We start from the raw sequence: 18,253 nt of genomic DNA, 5'->3' as shown, positions 1-18,253 counted from the left end.
CTTTATCACACAGGAACCTGGCAAAAAACTTGTATTTGGCAGCTGTGTTACTGGACTTTTGTCTCATAAAGTGCAGAGGCAGAAACAAACACAAGTAAAGGCCTGGTGGCGTGGAACCGAAACAAGTAATGAAAACAGGCTAAGCACAGAGCCAGAGGCACACAGCAGGAAACAGGACACTGTGGTCCATTATTTCCCACAGCAATGCAAAAATTAAACAGTAATAAACTTGTCTGTGCTCCTCACAAGAGATTGCTATTGGTAGCGATTAGATAAGTCCATTTACTGTAGGTCATCCGGCGAAGTCCTCTCAGGCTCAGAGACTGATGATGGCAGGGGTACCGCTCTGTCAGCGAGTCCAATTGTAAATGCTGTTGGTGGTGATTGCGCAATGGATAAGACACATGCCTTTGGTGTGAGAGACCCGGGTTCTAACCCCCACTGTGACCCATCCACCATTGTTTCCCCTGATACTTAACCCCTAGTTTCTCCAGAGGCATGCGACCTCTGACATGTATAGCATTTGTAAGTCACTTTGGATAAAAGCGTCAGCTAAATGAATAAATGTAAAGCTGTTCCTCGGGCGACAGCAGAGTTGACTTAGTGGGGCGAAGCGGTTATCCATGTCTTCAGCAAACACAAAACTGAGTGTCTCGCCCAGCGAGTTAAAATTTTCACCTCCTGTAGCCTCCGGAGTCACAGTGGAAGGGTCCACCATTCCTCTTAAATGGTGACGTCATCGTCGCGCCACAGGAGGTTTCTGTGCTTCATGGGGCTCGGCCAGTAAGAATCCAGGATTTGGATTAAACTTAAAGCTCACATTCGGGTGAGATTGAACGGACCAGAGGAATTTTGTTGTTGTTGTGTTTTACATGTAGGCCTCTTCTTTGTTCCCCATGTTGTGAGGTCCCAACAGCTAGTTTAAACCTTTCTGATCGTCTGACTGCTCATGCTTCTGGACCTGTGTGACGTGTTTTTAGCAATGTCACCGCATTCCCAGTGAGATGAGATGGCCATGCTAACAAAAGGCAGAAGGAGTGATAAAGTGGAAGCGGTATTATCCCTGAAGCAATCGACCTAACTCACTAATCTATTTTCTTCATCTCACAGAAGGGGAAGCTGAGGGAGTTGACGTCAATCCTGGGAGGGCCCCCTGATCTGAGGCCGGAGCTGTACAACAATGACCCCTGGGTGGAATTCATCGATTTGGACATTGAGGAGCAGAACGACAGACAGAATGACCTGGACACAGACTGTCTCATGCACCGCTCCCTGTCCTCCAACTGCACTCCCCTCTCCATCGGCTTCAGAGATGACGACTCGGGCCGGGCCAGCTGCTGCGACCCAGATCTCCCCAGCGACCCGGAACCATCACCTTTCCTTCCTCTCATCCCAACTCAAACTCTCAGCAAAGAACCGTCATTCCTCACAGCCTGTGAGCCAAGCTCCCCGGTCCAGAGTCCCACCAATGGGGAGCCTCCTTTTGTAGCGCCAGGCATAGGGGGAATGTACACCCAGGTGAGTGAGGTGATGTTGTCTGGCAAGGTTCTGCTGAGCAAAGACACAGAGAAAGACATAATAGTAGATAAGGAGAAAGAAAAGAAAGAGTTTCAGCTCCTGGTGGTGAATACAGATCATGGGGGTTACACCTCCGAGCTTAACGCAGGAGAAATTAGCCCAAGATTGTCCACAGAAGACATGAGTGAAACGCGCCAGACAGGACGAGACTTGTGTTCTTCGCCGTCACCGTCGCCTTACCACGAATTGGATTCCACCCCCACGTCCCCTCTTCCCCCTGCTCCCATGTACACCGTGGTAGAGGGTGTTGACGGGCAGAACAGCCTCTTACTGACACAAAACTCATCACCTGCTCCCCAGCTGATAATCCCAAAGACCATGCCGACACCAGGCGGCTACTTGACCCCTGACCTTTTGAGAAGCATCACACCTTAGATCAGCGGTGAACGGTGCAAAGATAAGACAATTATGTATACTATATATGACATAGTCAAAGGCAGAGATAAGATTGGGAGCAGTCTTGAAGATTGTGGGTCATGAGGTTGAGTGTCAGCTCTCCTAAAATAGTTGAAGGGGTGTCGGGGCCTGTCCTGCCACCACCTCTACCTCGTCCCGCTACTCCCTCTGACAGGGCTGTAAAGTCAGCATGGTAGGAAGTTTGGTATGAGGGGAAAAGAGCAGATGTACAAAACCACTTATTAAATAAGTAACTGTGTTAAAGCTGCATTGATCATTTTTTGGCCTCAAGAGGACAGAAAACAAGACAAGCTGACAGACACACAGCCCTAGTGAATTAATTAGACAGCTAACTAGTTGCCTATTTAGACAACCAGCTGACAATTAGAAACACTAGCTATCATTCATTTAGAGTCATGTTTCTGTCCGCCATTTTCTTCACTAGCCCATCGCCCATTTTGTCTGCTGTTTTGTGCTAGGAGCGAAAAGCTGCTAAAAAGCTTTGCAGAGCTGCAGAGTTGGTGGTAATGGTTTGTATAGGTAGTCATTTCATTCAGTGTAAATATGTAAATATGGACTAATGCAGCTTTAAATGAGAACACATTTAATGTAATGTAATTTTACAAACATTTGCAGGGTACATATCAAAAGCTGCCTTTTTAATAAATCAGTGTTTACTGTTACCACAGTAAAATTATGTTACTTAACCACTGCTTTTTAAATACTCAGCCTTATTGGGGTATCACCTTGTTGCCAACACATGAACTACCAAACAAGTAAAATAAAGCAAGAGCTTTATGTAAAAGGATCAGCTGTAGCATACAATATTAGATGCTTATACTTTGATGCCATTATGTTCTAAACTGGGAAATGGTTTCAGAACTGGCATAAATCATTTGGTTTGTCAGTGTTATGCTCAGTCAGTATTTGTTTTTGAATGCATGGACTGTAGCCTAAAAGTTTTTTTTATTTTTATGTTTTTGATTAAAAACACATATGATGCTGAGGTAGATCATCAGTTATTGCATTTAACTGTTCAAATTGTTGCAAATAAAGTACTTTCATACCTGTCTGTCTTCTTATTAACCTTACCTAGTAAATGTTTTCACAGCACTGCAAAGAGCACTGCAAAGACTTTGCAAGAGGAGTAAAATGTTACTCCTATTCAGGGGTGGAAGAATTAACCATACAAATTGGGTTTTTCAAGTAAAAGTAGCAGCATTGCATTGGGAAATTGCACATTTGGATTACAGTTGATCCTATTTATTGCCAATTTAAGTAAAAGTGGGTAGGCTAACTTTATGCATTATGGTTATGTATTAATTTGTGAAACAACTCCCATTCAGAAAGCTAAAGTATTTATGTAAGTTACCGTTTCATAGTCTATTGGTTTCACACAGCTAACGCTGCGTCTAACTTTAAGTGTAAGGTTAACTGTTAACACTTTTGTTCTGAAATGTTAAGTAAAAGAACAACGAAAGTAAATACTGAAGTAGAAAAACGTACTTGCATAAGAGATTTTGCCAGTAGATAAATGTTATCGGCGAACCCCTGTGCAAGCACTTCACAGCCGTTTAAGAACTGCGGTAACGTGAGCAGCCGAATGCGAAACCGTGGTCAAGCCAGACGCCGTCTGGTTTCTGTTGCGCCTAAACTAAAGCAGTGTTATTATGGTAAGGACAAGGTGCGAGTGAGCCGAAGTTCCTGAAAGATACACACGCGGTTTTTTGTGACGTTTTGGTGATTATATGAACACAAATACAATAAAAATATTACAATAATATATATAATACAATAATGATAATAGTAGTATAATTTATTATTATTTGTTATTAATCTGGACATAATTTATATGAAATTTGACCTTTCACCAACGTAAGTTCAGTCATGGCTTCTCCTTCCTAGTGTCCTCTACTGGTACCACTGGTATCACTGGTACAAATATCCTAACATTTTACTGTACCACCTATGAGATATTGCACTTTAAAAATCCCTCCAACAGTGAAAACTAAATAGACAGTTAACATTTATGTGAACTTTGACCTTTCACCAAAGGTCAAAGTTCACAAAAATGTTAACTGTCTATTTTCGCCAATGGAGGGTTTTTAGAGTATAATTTCTCCATGTTGCTACAGTAAATTGTTTTGATATATGTACCAGTGATGGTAGAGAACATTATGAAGGAGATGATATGACAATGATGATGCCACCTATTAAGGAATTATTTTGTTGTAAGGTCAAAGTTCCCAGTTTGAGGGATGTTTTGAGTGCAATATCTCATAGTTGGTACAGTAAAATTTTATGATATCTGTACCAGTGATAATAGAGGACACTAGGAAAGAGAAGCCATGACAACGCTGAACTACCTGCTGAGGAATTATGCTGGTGAAAGGTCAAATTTCAAATAATTCAAATAGGTCAAATAATAATAAATAATATTATTATTAAAACTACTATTATCAACATTGTTATTATTAGTAATATCATATTACCGTTGTATGTAACTGTGTTAATTTAATCACTAAGACCATCACAAAAAACGCGTATGTATCTTTCAGGACCTCCCGCTCACTCGCACCTCGTCCTTACCATAATAACACTGCTGTAGGCGCAACAGAAACCAGACGGAGCGCGTGCAGGGTGTCAGCTAGCTTTAACGGCGAAACTTTGTTGCTGGCCACGAAAGTTGTTTTATTTTTCTATCGTAACATTATTGTAACGTTTTATTACCGTTGTTTGTTCTTTCTTAGACTAGTAAAATGATAAAGTTAAACTGTGTTAATCTTGACAAGTTTATGGAAGAGTTTACTCGACTTGAACAGGTAACAGTTAAGTTAACTTTGATGATAACTAACGTTAACGTTAGCTAACTCAAGGTTGACTAAGTTAAATGAGTGATAACCTTAGTCATAATCTGACAAAAAAGAAAATTTGAGTTATTATGTGATTAACGTTATGTGCCATGACCGTGATCAACATTTGTTAGCTAACAGTTACTTTTTCTATTTTTTTAATTTCAGTTATGATTATGATAGTTTCTATTTTGTTAACTGTAACTTGGATAAATAACAGTTGCCTTCCATAATCACAAAGGTAAATTGTACTGTTAATGTTACAGCAACCAAATCAAAATGAAGAAACAAAACACAATAAAAAGCCATAGCTTGATATAAAACTAAACTGACACTACTACGTTACTCGAACATTTAACGTTATCGAACATACACCCAAAATCAGTAATGAGTAATGTAACTGTAAATAAGTAGTGAAATCTTTTATGAAACAGAAAATCACAGAGGTTAATGACAAAAACAGCGTGTTGGAGATCAAGCTGGAGGATGCCAACAGGCTCATGAAGTTCTGTCTGACCAAGGAGAAAAGTCTGATTGAGGGTGAGTTTTTGCGCTTTCATCTGAAAGCTGGAGCTTCACATTTATTTATTATTATTTTTGACTACAGTGTTTGTTTTCCTGCGATTTAAAGTCCTTGTGATGCTTGGTTTTTGTAATGTCTCCCTCTGCTGGTGATTTCTGTCAAATGACAGTCCTGACCTGCTGTCTCCAGTTTCAATTCATGAAAGGAAATCCTAAATTTGTTCAAATTTACAGATGGGTGGATTTCAGATAGTGTAAGGTAAAGTTATAACCAAGAAAATTAAGCATTAATTAATTAATTAATACATTTCACTGGTTGTATACACGTTATGTAGGATCACAAAAAGTGAGTACACCCCTCACATTTCTGTAAATATTTGATTATATCTTTTCATGTGACAACACTGAAGAAATGACACTTTGCTACAATGTAAAGTAGTGAGTGAACAGCTTGTTTAACAGTTTAAATTTGATTTTAATGTCTAGACCGCTGGCAACAAAAGTGAGTACACCCCTAATTGAAAATGTCAAAATTGGGCCCAAAGTGTCAATATTTTGTGTGGCCACCATTATTTTCCAGCACTGCCTTAACCCTCTTGGGCATGGAGTTCACCAGAGCTTCACACCACCATGCTTGACTGTAGGCAAGACTCAGTTGTCTTTGTGCTCCTCACCTGGTTGCCGCCACACACGCTTGACACCATCTGAACCAAAGTGTAATTTCTTCAGTTTTGTCACATGAAAAGATATAATCAAATATTTACAAAAATGTGAGGGGTGTACTCACTTTTGTGAGATACTGTATATAGCAGAACCTGCAAATATATATGGCACCTGAAAACAATCACACAAACCATGAAACATTGCTAATTCTGTGAATCTACCTGTTGCAGAGAGAGACAGTCTTCTTGTCACAGTGAACAGACTGCAGCAGACTCTGCAGGAGCAGTGCAACCTCAGAGGTAACTGCAATAACCCATTGGACACAGATATTTGATAAGTGATTTATCAAAATAAAACCAGGATGAAGAAATATGTACAGGGTCAATCTTAAGCACTCATATAACACAGATTTACCACAGGAAAGAATAAAAATGTCCTATTGTCTGTGTGATATCCAACTAGTATTACACTTATATTTGGGATACCGAAGATGAAATTCTCTGTAAGCATTTACTTACAAACTGCTCATGTTGTAGTGGAGAACGAGAGACTGAAGAACAAAATGGCGAACCTGAAACAACAGAACGAGAGAACAGCAGAGGTAAGAAGTGAGGAGGGAGTGAACTCAAAAAAGGCAAATGTGTCCATTTCCATGTGGATAAGTCATGTGCTCTGTGTGTTAGCAATGTTCCCAGAAATGTATTTATCTATTGTAAGCTGTACACAAGGTTCAAGTTTACCTTCAGTTTATGTATTATTATCTCTGTAAATGTTGTCCTGTTACTATCCAGCTGCCAAAATCCAAATGAGTGAAGCTCTGAATTGATAAACACATTGATGTGTATAAGTGGGTTGCCTTTAATTATTACTGTGCACACACAGCAATATTAAGCTTTGTGAGCTCTGCAGTCACTGCACAGAATAAAATAAAATGTTTTTATTCTATTTTATTTATATTTCTGATAAAAAATATAGTTCAACTTACAACATCAAGCCACGGCAGTAAAGGACAGTGTTCCTGAGACAGAAATCATTTGTAGGTGTAATTTTCAGTCTCAAAGCTTTTTTTTTCTAGCTACTGAGTTAGAGTTCAGTTTGACATCATTATGATTCCCTACGTATATTTTCTTACCAATATTTTAAGACTTGTTGGTGCCTTTCAAAACCTTAATACTAAGTAGCAATTTCAAGTGTTACCCTAGTATATAACATTTGCTTTTTGTGAGTAGCATAAAGGCAACTCCAACTTCATCTCGTTAAACAACCCTGTGTTGTAAAATGATAAATCTACCTTGGACCTTGGACCTTGTAGAAGTAATTTGAACTCTAGCGTCAGTCGGTGATGCGGTGTGTGTGTGTGTGTGTGTGTTTGCGGCCTGTGTGTTGTCATCAGGACGGAGAGGCCGAGGTTCAGCGGCTGGTCAGTGAAATGAGAGCACAAAGCGAGAGACACAAGAGGGAGCTAGAGACTGTGAGGCAGCAGTGCAGGAGAGAGGTGGAGGACGCCCACAGGGAGGCTCTCAGTCAGTGTAAGGCCTCACAAAACAGTCAGTGTTTTAGGTTTCAGGGAATACTGACATTATAAGCTCCCTACAGCATTAAAGTCATTATACAGGACATAGACAAGGGAGTAAATATCCTGAAATTTCTGTTTTACACTTGACAGATGTGTGTTGCATTTCCTTCATTTTTCAGTAAAACATGATCAAAGTGACATTGTGAGAGTTTCATAACAGTAATCCCTGAAAAGTTTGTCCTGGGATCAGCTCACAGCATCAGCGCAGAGCAGCACAACGGAAATTTATTTAGACAAAAATAGAAAAACAAAACAAGTATGTTTAAGATGAATCTGTATTTTATTCTGCTTTTTGTTTTATTTTCTGACAGTAGAAGCTAAAGATGCTGAAGTAATGAACCTTCTGGAGAAACAGGATCGGGATCTGGAGGACATGAAAAAGGTGCTGAAGAACCAGGAGAGGGAGAGGCAGAGCGAGCTTCTGAAGTTACAGATGGAGGTAATTAAAAGCCACCGATTCTTAATTCTAACAGTGATTCTGGAGTGAATCAATTAACCATGTACAATGAAAAACTCAGAAGAATTTAAAAAGCTAAACAAGGCTGCTGTATAATAATCAGGTTTACATGTGAATAGACTGCAGTGTTTCCCCTAGGATGGAGTTATAGCAGCGGAGGTGAAGTTTTTGTATGAATATAAAACCCCAACACAACATGTCTCAGCAGTATTGCTCTTGTTTCCACGAGCATGCGATGCACATCAGAATAGTTTAAAGCTTCAGTGTTTTCCCAGTTTAATGTGAGCTTTAGCTGAATGTTTTGGTGTTGGTGGTCATGGTCAGGGTGGTGGGGGGTCTTCCTCCAAGACAATTTTACGTTTTTCAATGACAAATGTGTAATTTCACATCACATTAGGCCATTATTTTCACCATATGTCTGAACAAAGAGTTGGAAAAGCTAGAGCAGATAATACTTAAATAACCAACAGCCAAAGATCAGTCTACTGGGGAGGAACTACAAACTTTAGATTTGGGGAAAGTTATGATGCTCTCCACGGTGATTTAACATTTTTTGCACAGCATGTTTTGGACATCACCCCCTAAAACCCTGTTAATATGACCTCAGAATCGTTATAGATATGGTTGTTCATGTTTGCCATTTGTGTGCGACATGAGAAACCTCCTCCCTTCTGAGGTGCATTTTATTTGCACATTAAAATCCAAAAAGAAATGTCTCCTCTTTAGCTTAAAAGGACTAGTTTGCATCACTAATTTGCTTTACTAACCTCAGCTCCTTCAGTCACCTCCGTCCTTTCTTTTCCTAACAACCACTCTTTCATCTGAAAAATAGCTGCAGGCTACACCAGTTTACTCTCAGATTGTAACTGATGTTCTCAACATTGGACAAGTAGGCAGTAATAAAATACAGCTACCAGTTACTTTCTATTGAGCTAATGTTAAGTTACATAGCAGCCAAAAGACGCAGCCTGCTGAAGCTTTCCTGCTCAGCTCAGTCTGAAGGGGAGGGGGGATGTTAGCTAACTTTCTGGCGCTCAGACAATCAAACACTCGCTACGCACCTCCTGATTCCTCACAGGAGTTACGCTGTTATAACAGCATCTGTCACGCAGATGTTTTGTATAGAACGAGGAGAGGAAGCGAGCCAAGCATTGAGTGTTGCCGTGCTCCCACAGTGTGTGAGTGAAAACATTTGTAGCGCATAGTTTAATTATCGTGGGAAATTTTAGCAGCGGCGGTGCGCCCCTGCTGAATGCATATAGGGGAAGCACTGGACTGATTAATGGCTTATTGGAATAATTGCAATCTACTTTCATGTATTGACAACAAGACACAGTTCACATGAGTGTTTTCAGGAAAGCTCTGTGAAAAGACGCCTCAAGGAATTATATCAAGATGAACTACAGCTCTGCGTTGGTCTATAGGGGTCAGTTTCGGCCTCTCTGTAAGCTGGTTGGCGTTTTGCTCTGTGTGTTTTGGCAGTTTGGTGCGAAGTTAGCCAGAGTTCAGAGTGCAGCTCAGTGGAGCCAACAGCAGCAGCGGCAGGAGCAACAACATGGCTCCAGCCTTCTTCCACAGAGTGTCTTCAAGAGGGTGAGCAGGCCACACAATGTCTTTTACACGCTCTCTTTTCCATTATAAAGGTAACTAACAACATACAAAGCAAATTGAAGAGGTAATCAATTTTGTGCTCCAGGTCTTGATGTGCAGGAACATATTTCATACTCCAGTTTGTGAAGGAGTGAGTACAGAATCATTAAGCCTTGATTATACGCACGCGGACAGATGTGGACCACTTCTGTTTATACTACCTTCAGCAGTCAGTTTGGCGGACACGTTCCACAAATGAGCAGTAGTTGTTGCCCTGGTAGCGCTAGTCCCATTTTTTGTGACCCTACACATACCCCCACTGATGATTATTTTTTCCTCACGCGGACCCTAGCGGACCCTCGCATACTTGCGGACGCGGAAAGTATAATCCTTGCCTTAGTGTGACTGGTGTTAATGGTGGTTTGGGTTTGTCTGTTTGTAACCTTGGTGTGCAAACCTCAGCTGAGAGCAGAGCAAACAAGTTGATTTCACCTGCTGCTTCATCCTTCCAGTCCCCGCTTTCTAAGCAACATCGGGCTAATTCCCAGCATGCCCCATCAGTTTTGTTATTTGTCTGAAGGACAAAAGTCTGATGGGTAGCCTAAATTGGTATTCAGACTTTATTTTTTACCTTACGCTACTCTAATGAATTTGACAGCTGCATCGTTCAACTTTATTCACCCCAAACAGCCAATATGCTGACTGCAGAGACATGAGCCGTAGCTAGGTAGCAACGTGCCGGTTTCTTTTCTCATAAAACCAAGAGACAGTGCAAATTATCTCACTGCAGTTGATACATTTTCAACTCACACAGAAATGTCACTGCCCAGAGCAAATTCATGTGTCTCTGGTTCCGGCTTCTCATATGTGAGAATTTGCTGCTTTTCTGTTTTCTATGATTATGAATTGAATAAGCTATTTGAAGCCTTTACCTGGGGCTCAGGAAAATCATGAGTTGCATTTTAGACCCTAAATCAATCAAGAAGATAATCATTTCACAACCCATAAACGATAATGAAAATAATCATTAGTTCCAGCCCTAGAACAAATTTGATCAGTAGGCACTAAATAGAAAGTACGCTAAAGTCAACAGTCCATCATTTACCTGGAGCAGCCATTCAAAATAATCACTGAATAAAAGGTTTTAAATTAGTAGGTGGGATTTTTTATTATCTTCCAGCTGTGCTGTTCAGAGAATGTGGGGCATGTTGTGTTTATATTGCCCTTTTCTTGTGGATTAACTGTGCGTGTGTTTACTCAGAAGTTGCAGTTCTTCCAGGAGGAGAAGAACAAAGAGATTGAAGTTCTGCGTCAGAGAATCAAAGAGCTGGAAGAGAACCAGCGTGCCGGCGGCCTGAACGACAGCCGTCTGAAGAGGAGAAAGATGTAGACACTAACAAGCTGTTGACCTGTCAGCTCTGCAGTTGCATATGCATTTCTCAGGGGACAGAAGTTACTAAAGTGTTTTGATATTTCCAGATTCCAGATACTATTTCTGAACTACACTGCACATTGTGCACTGTCACACTTGACTAGATTTACAGTCTCACTGTCCTGCTTGCAGGCGACCAGTGTGCAGAGAGCACACTTAAACACGTGTAGGTTCCTGTCTAAGGCTTTAATCCAATCAGGCGCTTGCATGGGAGGGAGGCAGGGAGGGGCGGATGCAGGAGAAGAGCTGTTCTAAGTACATTAGATAGCTGGAAGGCCACTTTCATTCAGGGAATTAAACCTGTTTCTCTCCTTTCATTCAAAGAAAAAAGACATTTCTCCTAGTTTTTCAGATTCCTTGAAGTCAGTCTCTCCCTTGAACACTACTTGTTGTAATTTGTGTTCAATGATATGTTGTTGATATTTAGGAAAGTGTGAAATTATCTGCTATTCTCATGAGCTTTAAAGTTTTGCGTCACCTGAATAATGATCAGTTTCTTTCTCTTAACCAAGTTTGATTTTGAACACGAGAGTGAAGCGTTCAGTGGGAACATTGCAGTCATTCTGGACATGAACTCCTGAGCAGTCCTCCTGCATTATCTGAGCTCAGTACCAAGATTCCCTTCCGTGATTGATAATGCACCATTTACAGACACTAGTAGAGCCCTATTGATACTGGATTTGGCAGATCTGTTTACATATTTGAGAGTAAAAGAAAACTGGCCCGAGCAATACATTTGCTTATATTTGTTTAATAACATTATGTTTTTAACTAAATATCAAAAACCAACAGTTTAAGGATCCCTTAAAATGGGTAATTGACAGCAGAAACTATTAATTGATGATTAATTAGTAAATAGGCAGACTATTTTCTCTTTACTCTTTATGTTTTCAGTCGTTTCTTAAGCAAAAATGCCAGACAGCTTCCTAAATGTGAGGACTTACATCTTTTCTTTGTCATATAGTATAGTAAGCTGGACATCTTTGGGTTGTTGACTGTTAAAGAACATGCAATATGAAGACATCACCTCGGGAAATAGATCAATCAGTGATGACTAAGGAAAATAATGCTGCTGTAAAAGAATTCCATCCAAAATATGTGCAGCGCATTCTCTGGTCAGCACACTATGTAGCTGAGACCCTGTTTCTAAATGACCTCAAACATCTTTGGCATTTCTGTACTGCAATGTCTTCTTCCTTATAGGCCGACATGTTTGCCGATACCACAATTTCTGTGACGAGGCTAAAGTTATAAAACTACACGTGCATTACATAATTATTTATAATACAATTATTACTTATAACTGTCCTGCTTTGTTTATTTAAGTATCCCCATTAGCAGATGCCATGGGAGTCAGCTAATCCACCTGGGGCCCCCGCCTGACATACTTTACATAACACATTACATTAAATTGCATTATATTAACACACCTCCTCAATATATTGTACATTAATAAATATTTTTAAAAAGAAAGGAAAAAAGCATTCATATACTGTTCAAAGCCACCTCTGAACATACAATTAGGTGAAATACTAAGTGACATGTATAGATAGGAACAGAATAGATACAGGAACAGGAAAAGTCTTCTGATGTCTTTTGACTGTCGTGTGTCCACGCTGCCCCTCCACTGCTACTCACAGTGACAGCACACCTGAATGAAGGCACTCCTCCCGCTGACTTCATGCGTGCATGTGTAATCTCTTTATCCGCGCTGCTCAGCCAGCGTCTAAAGGAGACAGGGAGCTAATCTCTATGGGAACATTGGGTAACACTGTTGCATAACATTTCATCTTCACAAAAGCCAGGAGATTGACCTTAGCTGCGTAACACAGCCGTTCCTCTCACCCAGGTGTGTTGTGCTAAACCTGCAAACCAAAGCATCCTGGTCATATTTACTGTAGATACAAATACATGTGCATATTTTGTCGTCTGTTGCAACCTTTTGGCCTCGTCTTTGCCACCCTGAACTGATGTTAGTCATTTGAAGGGATTGGGACGAACCTAAATTAAAACAGGATTAGAGTTCACAACACCGCTTTAATCCTCCGTCCCTCATTGAGTTGGGAGAGCAGGTGAAGACAGGGAGAGGTGGGCTGTGAGGGGTGTGGCCAGGGAAGCCAGAGATGACTGTCCACCTGACTGACGGGTGAAACACACACGATCCTCCCTTCCTGCGTTCTCGGCCGTCAGTGCCCAGTGGTCCGATAGTAAGGACAGAGAATGATGCGACGGCGGCGTTCTGCTCGCAAGGATAGGATTTTCTTTGTCAGTCATGTAATTGAGAAGAAAGTTCACTTTTCGGGGTCCTACCGGGCTGAAAGACTTTTTGTATTGCTGCTTGCAATGACTTCCACGGCTGTGTTTTGATGCAGAGCAGCAATTTGCAAACTTGGTAAGAAAACTAGACTCATGTTTTCTACATTCATTCTATATTCTTGACGTATTTGTAAACCTGCAGCCATTTGAGGGCTAGATCTTTCTTGTAAAAGTACAGGAATATGTGTACAAAATTTTGTAATTGTTGTATTTAATATGTCAGTGCAGTCAGCAAGTGTAGAATATGTATGTTTGATGTTAAGGGGGAATTTAAGTGGAAATTTGGTTTCCCTACCTGAGTATTTGCTATCAAGCTGTGTTCAGTATAGTTTTACGGTGTTTTTTACATTCGATTAGGAATTTCAGGAAAATAAAGTAGCCATGAACTTAATGACGTTATCATGTTCTTGAAGATGACCTTCAGCCTGCTGCAGAAATGCCTGGAAGGGAGTACCAGGTGACGAGCACCAAGCGCCACCACAGCCTCTACAGCCTGACGGACAGCTCCGATGTCGGCCCCGAGGACGAGGAGGCCGCCGTCCCGCTGCAGCTCACCCCCCTGCAGAAGCTCACCACCGACATGTGCAAGGACGACAAGACCATCAAGGAGCTGATCATAGGCCGCAGGGTGGGCTTCTACAAGGTCCGCGGGGAGATCGGCTGTGGGACCTTCTCCAGAGTCAAACTGGCGTTCCATGCTCTGACTAAAGGTAGGTGTACACGCGATCTGACATCTGCGATAGAGTCCCATTTTCTCCTGCTAACTTTGCCTGTAATCCTTTCCCAATTAAATGTGCCTTCCCTGTTTAGAGATACGCAGAACACCTTGTGATTAGCTTAAGGAAAGGGATGAGCAGCAGAGGGTGGTCATAGAAAGTTAAACAACAGAGGACTCTGAAACAGAGACCCAAACCCAGCCCAGTCCATACCTGTGTGTAGAGAGACAGAGCCGAACACTACCCAAATCTATAAAGCTGGCTATATTTCATTCATCATTATGTATTATAACACATTGGCTACATGCTCTCTTTCTCACTGGGCATTATACTTCTTCTTGACAAGCACGGTGCAGATGATTGGCAGCACAACCGGGTCGGGTAGCAGAACTCTGGTCCTTGCTAAGGCTGCAGTTACTGTTTTCAATTAGTAAAAGGTTAAAAGTAAGGTAGGCTGCAACTAAGCAGTACTTTCATTATCAGCTGATCTGACGATCATCTCTAGAAGGTCAGAAAATAGTGAAACAGCCCATTGAAAGATCCCAAATGTTTTCCAATGGCTTGTTTTGTCAGACCGACCAAAATCCAAAAACACTTCATTTACAATATGAAACAGAGGGCATTCTTACAATCTGGAGCCAGAGAAAGCTGATTTCAGTGATAAACCAATTATGACAATTGTTGATGATTAATAATCAATTTTAATTAATTGACTAATTGTTTCAGAACTAAGGTAACGACAGACAGGCTAAAAGTGAGGTCTTCAACTACTGTTTTTGTCTGTCCAATAGTATTCAGTTTACAATCAGTAAGAGTAAAATCCTCCAATTTCAGAAACTTGAAGCAGATAATGTTTGTGAATTTATCTAAATAAACTATTGTTCAGCTGTCACTGATTTATTTTCTTTCCACTGATTAATAATTTCATTGTTAAGTTGTTAGTCTTTATATGTTGTTTCTGTTCCCCTTTCATCTTCGATGTTGTACACAAGTCCAGAGTTTGTATTTTACCATGTGCACTTGTTGACAGCCAGACTGTTGTTTAATGTGTCCATGTCCCTTCATCTGTCCTCATGCAGACAAAGTGGCTCTGAAGATTGTCGACAAGGCGAGGTTGGACCTTCAGGCCCAGCGTCTGCTCTCCAGGGAGATCAGCAGCATGGAGTGCCTCCAGCACCCCAACGTGGTCCGTCTGTACGAGGTAGTGGAGTTGCCGAGCCGGCTTTACCTGGTGCTGGAGTACGCAGGAGGAGGAGACCTCCACAACAGGATCTGCAATGAGGGAAAACTGTCTGACAACACCAGCAAGACCACCTTCGCCCAGATCATTTCTGCCATCAAATATATGGTTAGCTTATTCAGTTGTATTTATTATTCAGTTGTATTTATTTATCCATATAAATCATGTTGGTCCTGGTGCATCCTAGTTCACTGTCACGCTGCCTTCCCCACTATTACAAGTAGAAATATCATAAAATATATTAAATCTTATAAAAATAATAGATACTAGACACTGTGCAGTCAGACATATTGATAACACAGGTGATTACATGTGGCGACAGCGGAACCTCACACACAGTGTGAGGGAACTGTGCAAGAAGGTTGTTGGTTTAAGCACGTTATTACGACCCGTTTAAGTTAAATAGCGTTACTGACTTATGTCAAGTGATTTACGTCACGTACTTTAACCCAAACTACGATATATTTCTAAACCTAAACAAGTAGTTTTGATGACTAAACCTAACCAAACTGACTGTGACTGTGACTGTGAGCTTTTCACATTAACCAAGTGTTTATTGTCATACACAATTAAGATGCGGTTGCCTGTCACTGGACTGGTACGGGAAATGCTCATAAGGAAATGATGATGTGGCAATGTTTCGGATCAGGTTGTTTCTTTTGTCTCAGTCCCTTTAAGTGTTACTCCAACATTCAGGAATACGCTTGTCTATCAATTTAATCTCTGTGCGATCAGTACTCTGTGCGATCAGTACTGAGATTTGTCAAGCGTGCATTTAGTAATTAATGAAAAACCCAGGACCTAAGGAATTAGGCTGAAAAGTAAAAGGTTATCATTGTCAATAGAAATGATGGCCAAGGCAGTGAAATTGCTACCCAGGTTAAAAGAAAATGTCCAACAGAAAATTTATCCCGCTGGCTATGTTTTGTCGTGCAGCACAACAACAACATCTTTCACCGGGACCTGAAGGCGGAGAACGTTCTGTTCACCAGCAACGGCTGTGTGAAGGTGGCTGACTTTGGATTCAGCACGCGGGTTCCAAACCGCAGCGACATCCTCGACACCTTCTGTGGCTCTCCGCCCTACGCCGCCCCCGAGCTCTTCAGGGACGAGTGCTACCTGGGGCCCCCAGTGGACGTGTGGGCCATGGGGGTCCTGCTTTTCTTCATGGTGACCGGCACCATGCCGTTCCGAGCTGAGACCTTGGGGAAGCTGCGGCGCTGCATCATCGAAGGCGCCTACACCATCCCTCCCTGGGTGCCCGGCCCCTGCCAGAGGCTCATCAAGGGCATCTTGAAGGTGGTCCCTGCTGACCGTTACGCCATTGACCAGATGCTGGGCTGCGATTGGCTCTTACCTGTGGAGTTTCCCTGGTTGTGTATGCCTCACGATTCAGCGAGCCCTATGCAGACACTGCTGGACTCAGAGAGCGGGGACATGGAGGAGCAGCAGGAGGAGGTCAGGAGCACGCTGGAGGAGCTCGGCTTTACCATGGAGCACCTCCGGAACAATCAGCCCAGAGACAGCCGCAGCCCTGTCACCGGGGTTCATCGAATCCTGCTGCACCGAGCCCAGAAAAGGAGGGGCTACGACACTCCCCCAGTGGTCCGAGGGATGGTGAGGGACCCCAAAAGGGAAGGGCTCCGGGCCTACAGGGGCCTCAGACATACCTCCAAATTCTGTGTGCTTTCATAACAGACTGCTGGAGACACTTTTTTATACAGACTTCTATTTTTATTTTACTTTTTTAAAATGTAATTTGACATTGTTTATGGGAAAGTGGCTTGTAGTGTTTTACTGACAATAGCTTTTTCACAGTTTGTAGCTTCTGATACATTTTTATTTTACTCTTTCCAAGGCATCTTTATGGGATAGCCTTAGGTATATGTGAAAGTGCCTGATGAAAATGCAGAAAAGTTGTGAAAGCATCTATATACATTCAACTAAAGAGTGATCTTTCCTTCTCAAATGTTTTGATTTAAAGGATTTTTAGAGGAGCAAAGAGGTGAAAGCATCCAGTTTTTACAAAGAAGAAAAGCAGAAGTCAGAGAAAAATTTTAAACAGTAATTTTCTGTAACTTTTCTCTTGGGACCCTCAGATCTATAAAATAATCCCAAACACTCTTGCAATTTCCCAGAGCACAAACACAATTAGTAATTAGTTAGGATGTAAAACGAAAAAAATCTGCATTGGTTAATATTTCATTTTCTGTCCATCAACGGATCCAATAAAACTATGATGCAAAATATGTCTGTGCACCTGATTTTACCTTTCAGTCCTTTTCTGTGCACAGAATGACGCACACCATTGTAAAGGGAAAAGCGTTCGCCCAATTAAACCTATTCTGTCTCTTGAAAAGACTCGTAGTGTTTATGAAAAACTTAAACTGCTGGAGAGAAAAAAACCGCTGCGTCACGCAGATTTCATTGTTGCGGCGCAGAGCAGGTGGCTGCTGCTGCTGCTGCACCCAAACAGAGCTGATCTCGCGCCGTTGTGTTCTGTTTACCAAAGTTTCACTAAGTGCGTGCTGGTAAATAAAAGTCCCGACAGCAGCTGGCAGGACACCAGATGATACTCGGGCCCCTCTCAGCCGGCACAAACCGGTCAGACCCAACTCGGCTGCCCCCTCTGGCACTGGAGCCCCGGCTCCTCCCAGCCCTGCCCTCCCCGACCCCCACTTGCAGGAAACGGCAGATGGCGCGGCGTGGCTGCAGAGACATCTGCAGGCCAGACAATAGGCGCTGTGTGCGGACCGCTGGAGCTGACAGGCCCGGAGCTCCGCTATTGTGCGCTGCGCCATAGATATGCAGATGAGGTCTGCTGGAGGAGGGACCGCAGAGGGTGTTTTTGTTTTTTTTACTGCTGGGACAACAGCGAGTAGATGACAGGCCTTAGCGCCTTCCATGCAAATCTG

The 18,253-nt window shown here is 41.9% G+C and overlaps 3 protein-coding genes across 5 annotated transcripts in view; all 3 read left to right on the top strand.

Moving 5' to 3' along the window:
* Positions 1-3,044, top strand: part of LOC119915103 (growth hormone receptor-like) — a 29,603-nt gene extending 26,559 nt beyond the window's left edge. For both annotated transcript variants that reach the window (XM_038734684.1, XM_038734683.1), the window contains one exon: positions 1,111-3,044. In XM_038734684.1, coding sequence (XP_038590612.1) covers positions 1,111-1,953 — 843 coding nt within the window. In that variant the 3' untranslated portion in view covers positions 1,954-3,044. The remainder of the gene's footprint in view (positions 1-1,110) is intronic.
* A 2,207-nt stretch (positions 3,045-5,251) lies between these two features.
* On the top strand, positions 5,252-11,024 carry LOC119915016 (coiled-coil domain-containing protein 152-like). Its single transcript, XM_038734554.1, has 7 exons — positions 5,252-5,366; positions 6,242-6,310; positions 6,548-6,612; positions 7,405-7,540; positions 7,899-8,026; positions 9,527-9,637; positions 10,896-11,024. Exons 1-7 carry the CDS (start codon positions 5,252-5,254, stop codon positions 11,022-11,024), a joined length of 753 nt encoding a protein of 250 aa, XP_038590482.1.
* Positions 9,546-17,585, top strand: si:ch211-22d5.2 (serine/threonine-protein kinase NIM1). Of its 2 annotated transcripts, none has more exons than XM_038734677.1 (4): positions 9,546-9,637; positions 13,796-14,092; positions 15,178-15,446; positions 16,275-17,585. In XM_038734677.1, the coding sequence occupies exons 2-4, from the start codon at positions 13,819-13,821 to the stop codon at positions 17,031-17,033; spliced, it is 1,302 nt and encodes a 433-aa protein (XP_038590605.1). In that variant the 5' UTR covers positions 9,546-9,637; positions 13,796-13,818; the 3' UTR covers positions 17,034-17,585. The 2 variants fall into 2 exon arrangements, with proteins under 2 accessions (XP_038590605.1, XP_038590606.1); XM_038734678.1 differs by lacking the exon at positions 9,546-9,637 and adding an exon at positions 11,020-13,458.
* The last annotated feature ends 668 nt before the right edge of the window (positions 17,586-18,253 follow it).

Source organism: Micropterus salmoides, unplaced genomic scaffold, assembly GCF_014851395.1.
Source record: "Micropterus salmoides isolate LMB-PRFRI ecotype aquatic unplaced genomic scaffold, ASM1485139v1 Ms_hic_scaffold_20, whole genome shotgun sequence".
Lineage (NCBI taxonomy): Eukaryota > Metazoa > Chordata > Actinopteri > Centrarchiformes > Centrarchidae > Micropterus > Micropterus salmoides.
Note: the sequence above shows the minus strand (reverse complement) of the source record. Positions and strands in the feature narration are given on the sequence as shown.

Excerpts from the sequence above, each read along its gene's own strand:
- LOC119915016 (XM_038734554.1), top strand. The coding sequence starts at position 5,252 with ATGAAACAGAAAATCACAGAGGTTAATGACAAAAACAGCGTGTTGGAG. Across the intron at positions 6,613-7,404 it reads AGAACGAGAGAACAGCAGAG|GACGGAGAGGCCGAGGTTCA; the intron begins GTAAGAAGTGAG and ends TGTTGTCATCAG. Across the intron at positions 7,541-7,898 it reads CAGGGAGGCTCTCAGTCAGT|TAGAAGCTAAAGATGCTGAA; the intron begins GTAAGGCCTCAC and ends ATTTTCTGACAG.
- si:ch211-22d5.2 (XM_038734677.1), top strand. The coding sequence starts at position 13,819 with ATGCCTGGAAGGGAGTACCAGGTGACGAGCACCAAGCGCCACCACAGC. Across the intron at positions 14,093-15,177 it reads GTTCCATGCTCTGACTAAAG|ACAAAGTGGCTCTGAAGATT; the intron begins GTAGGTGTACAC and ends GTCCTCATGCAG. Across the intron at positions 15,447-16,274 it reads TTTCTGCCATCAAATATATG|CACAACAACAACATCTTTCA; the intron begins GTTAGCTTATTC and ends TTTGTCGTGCAG.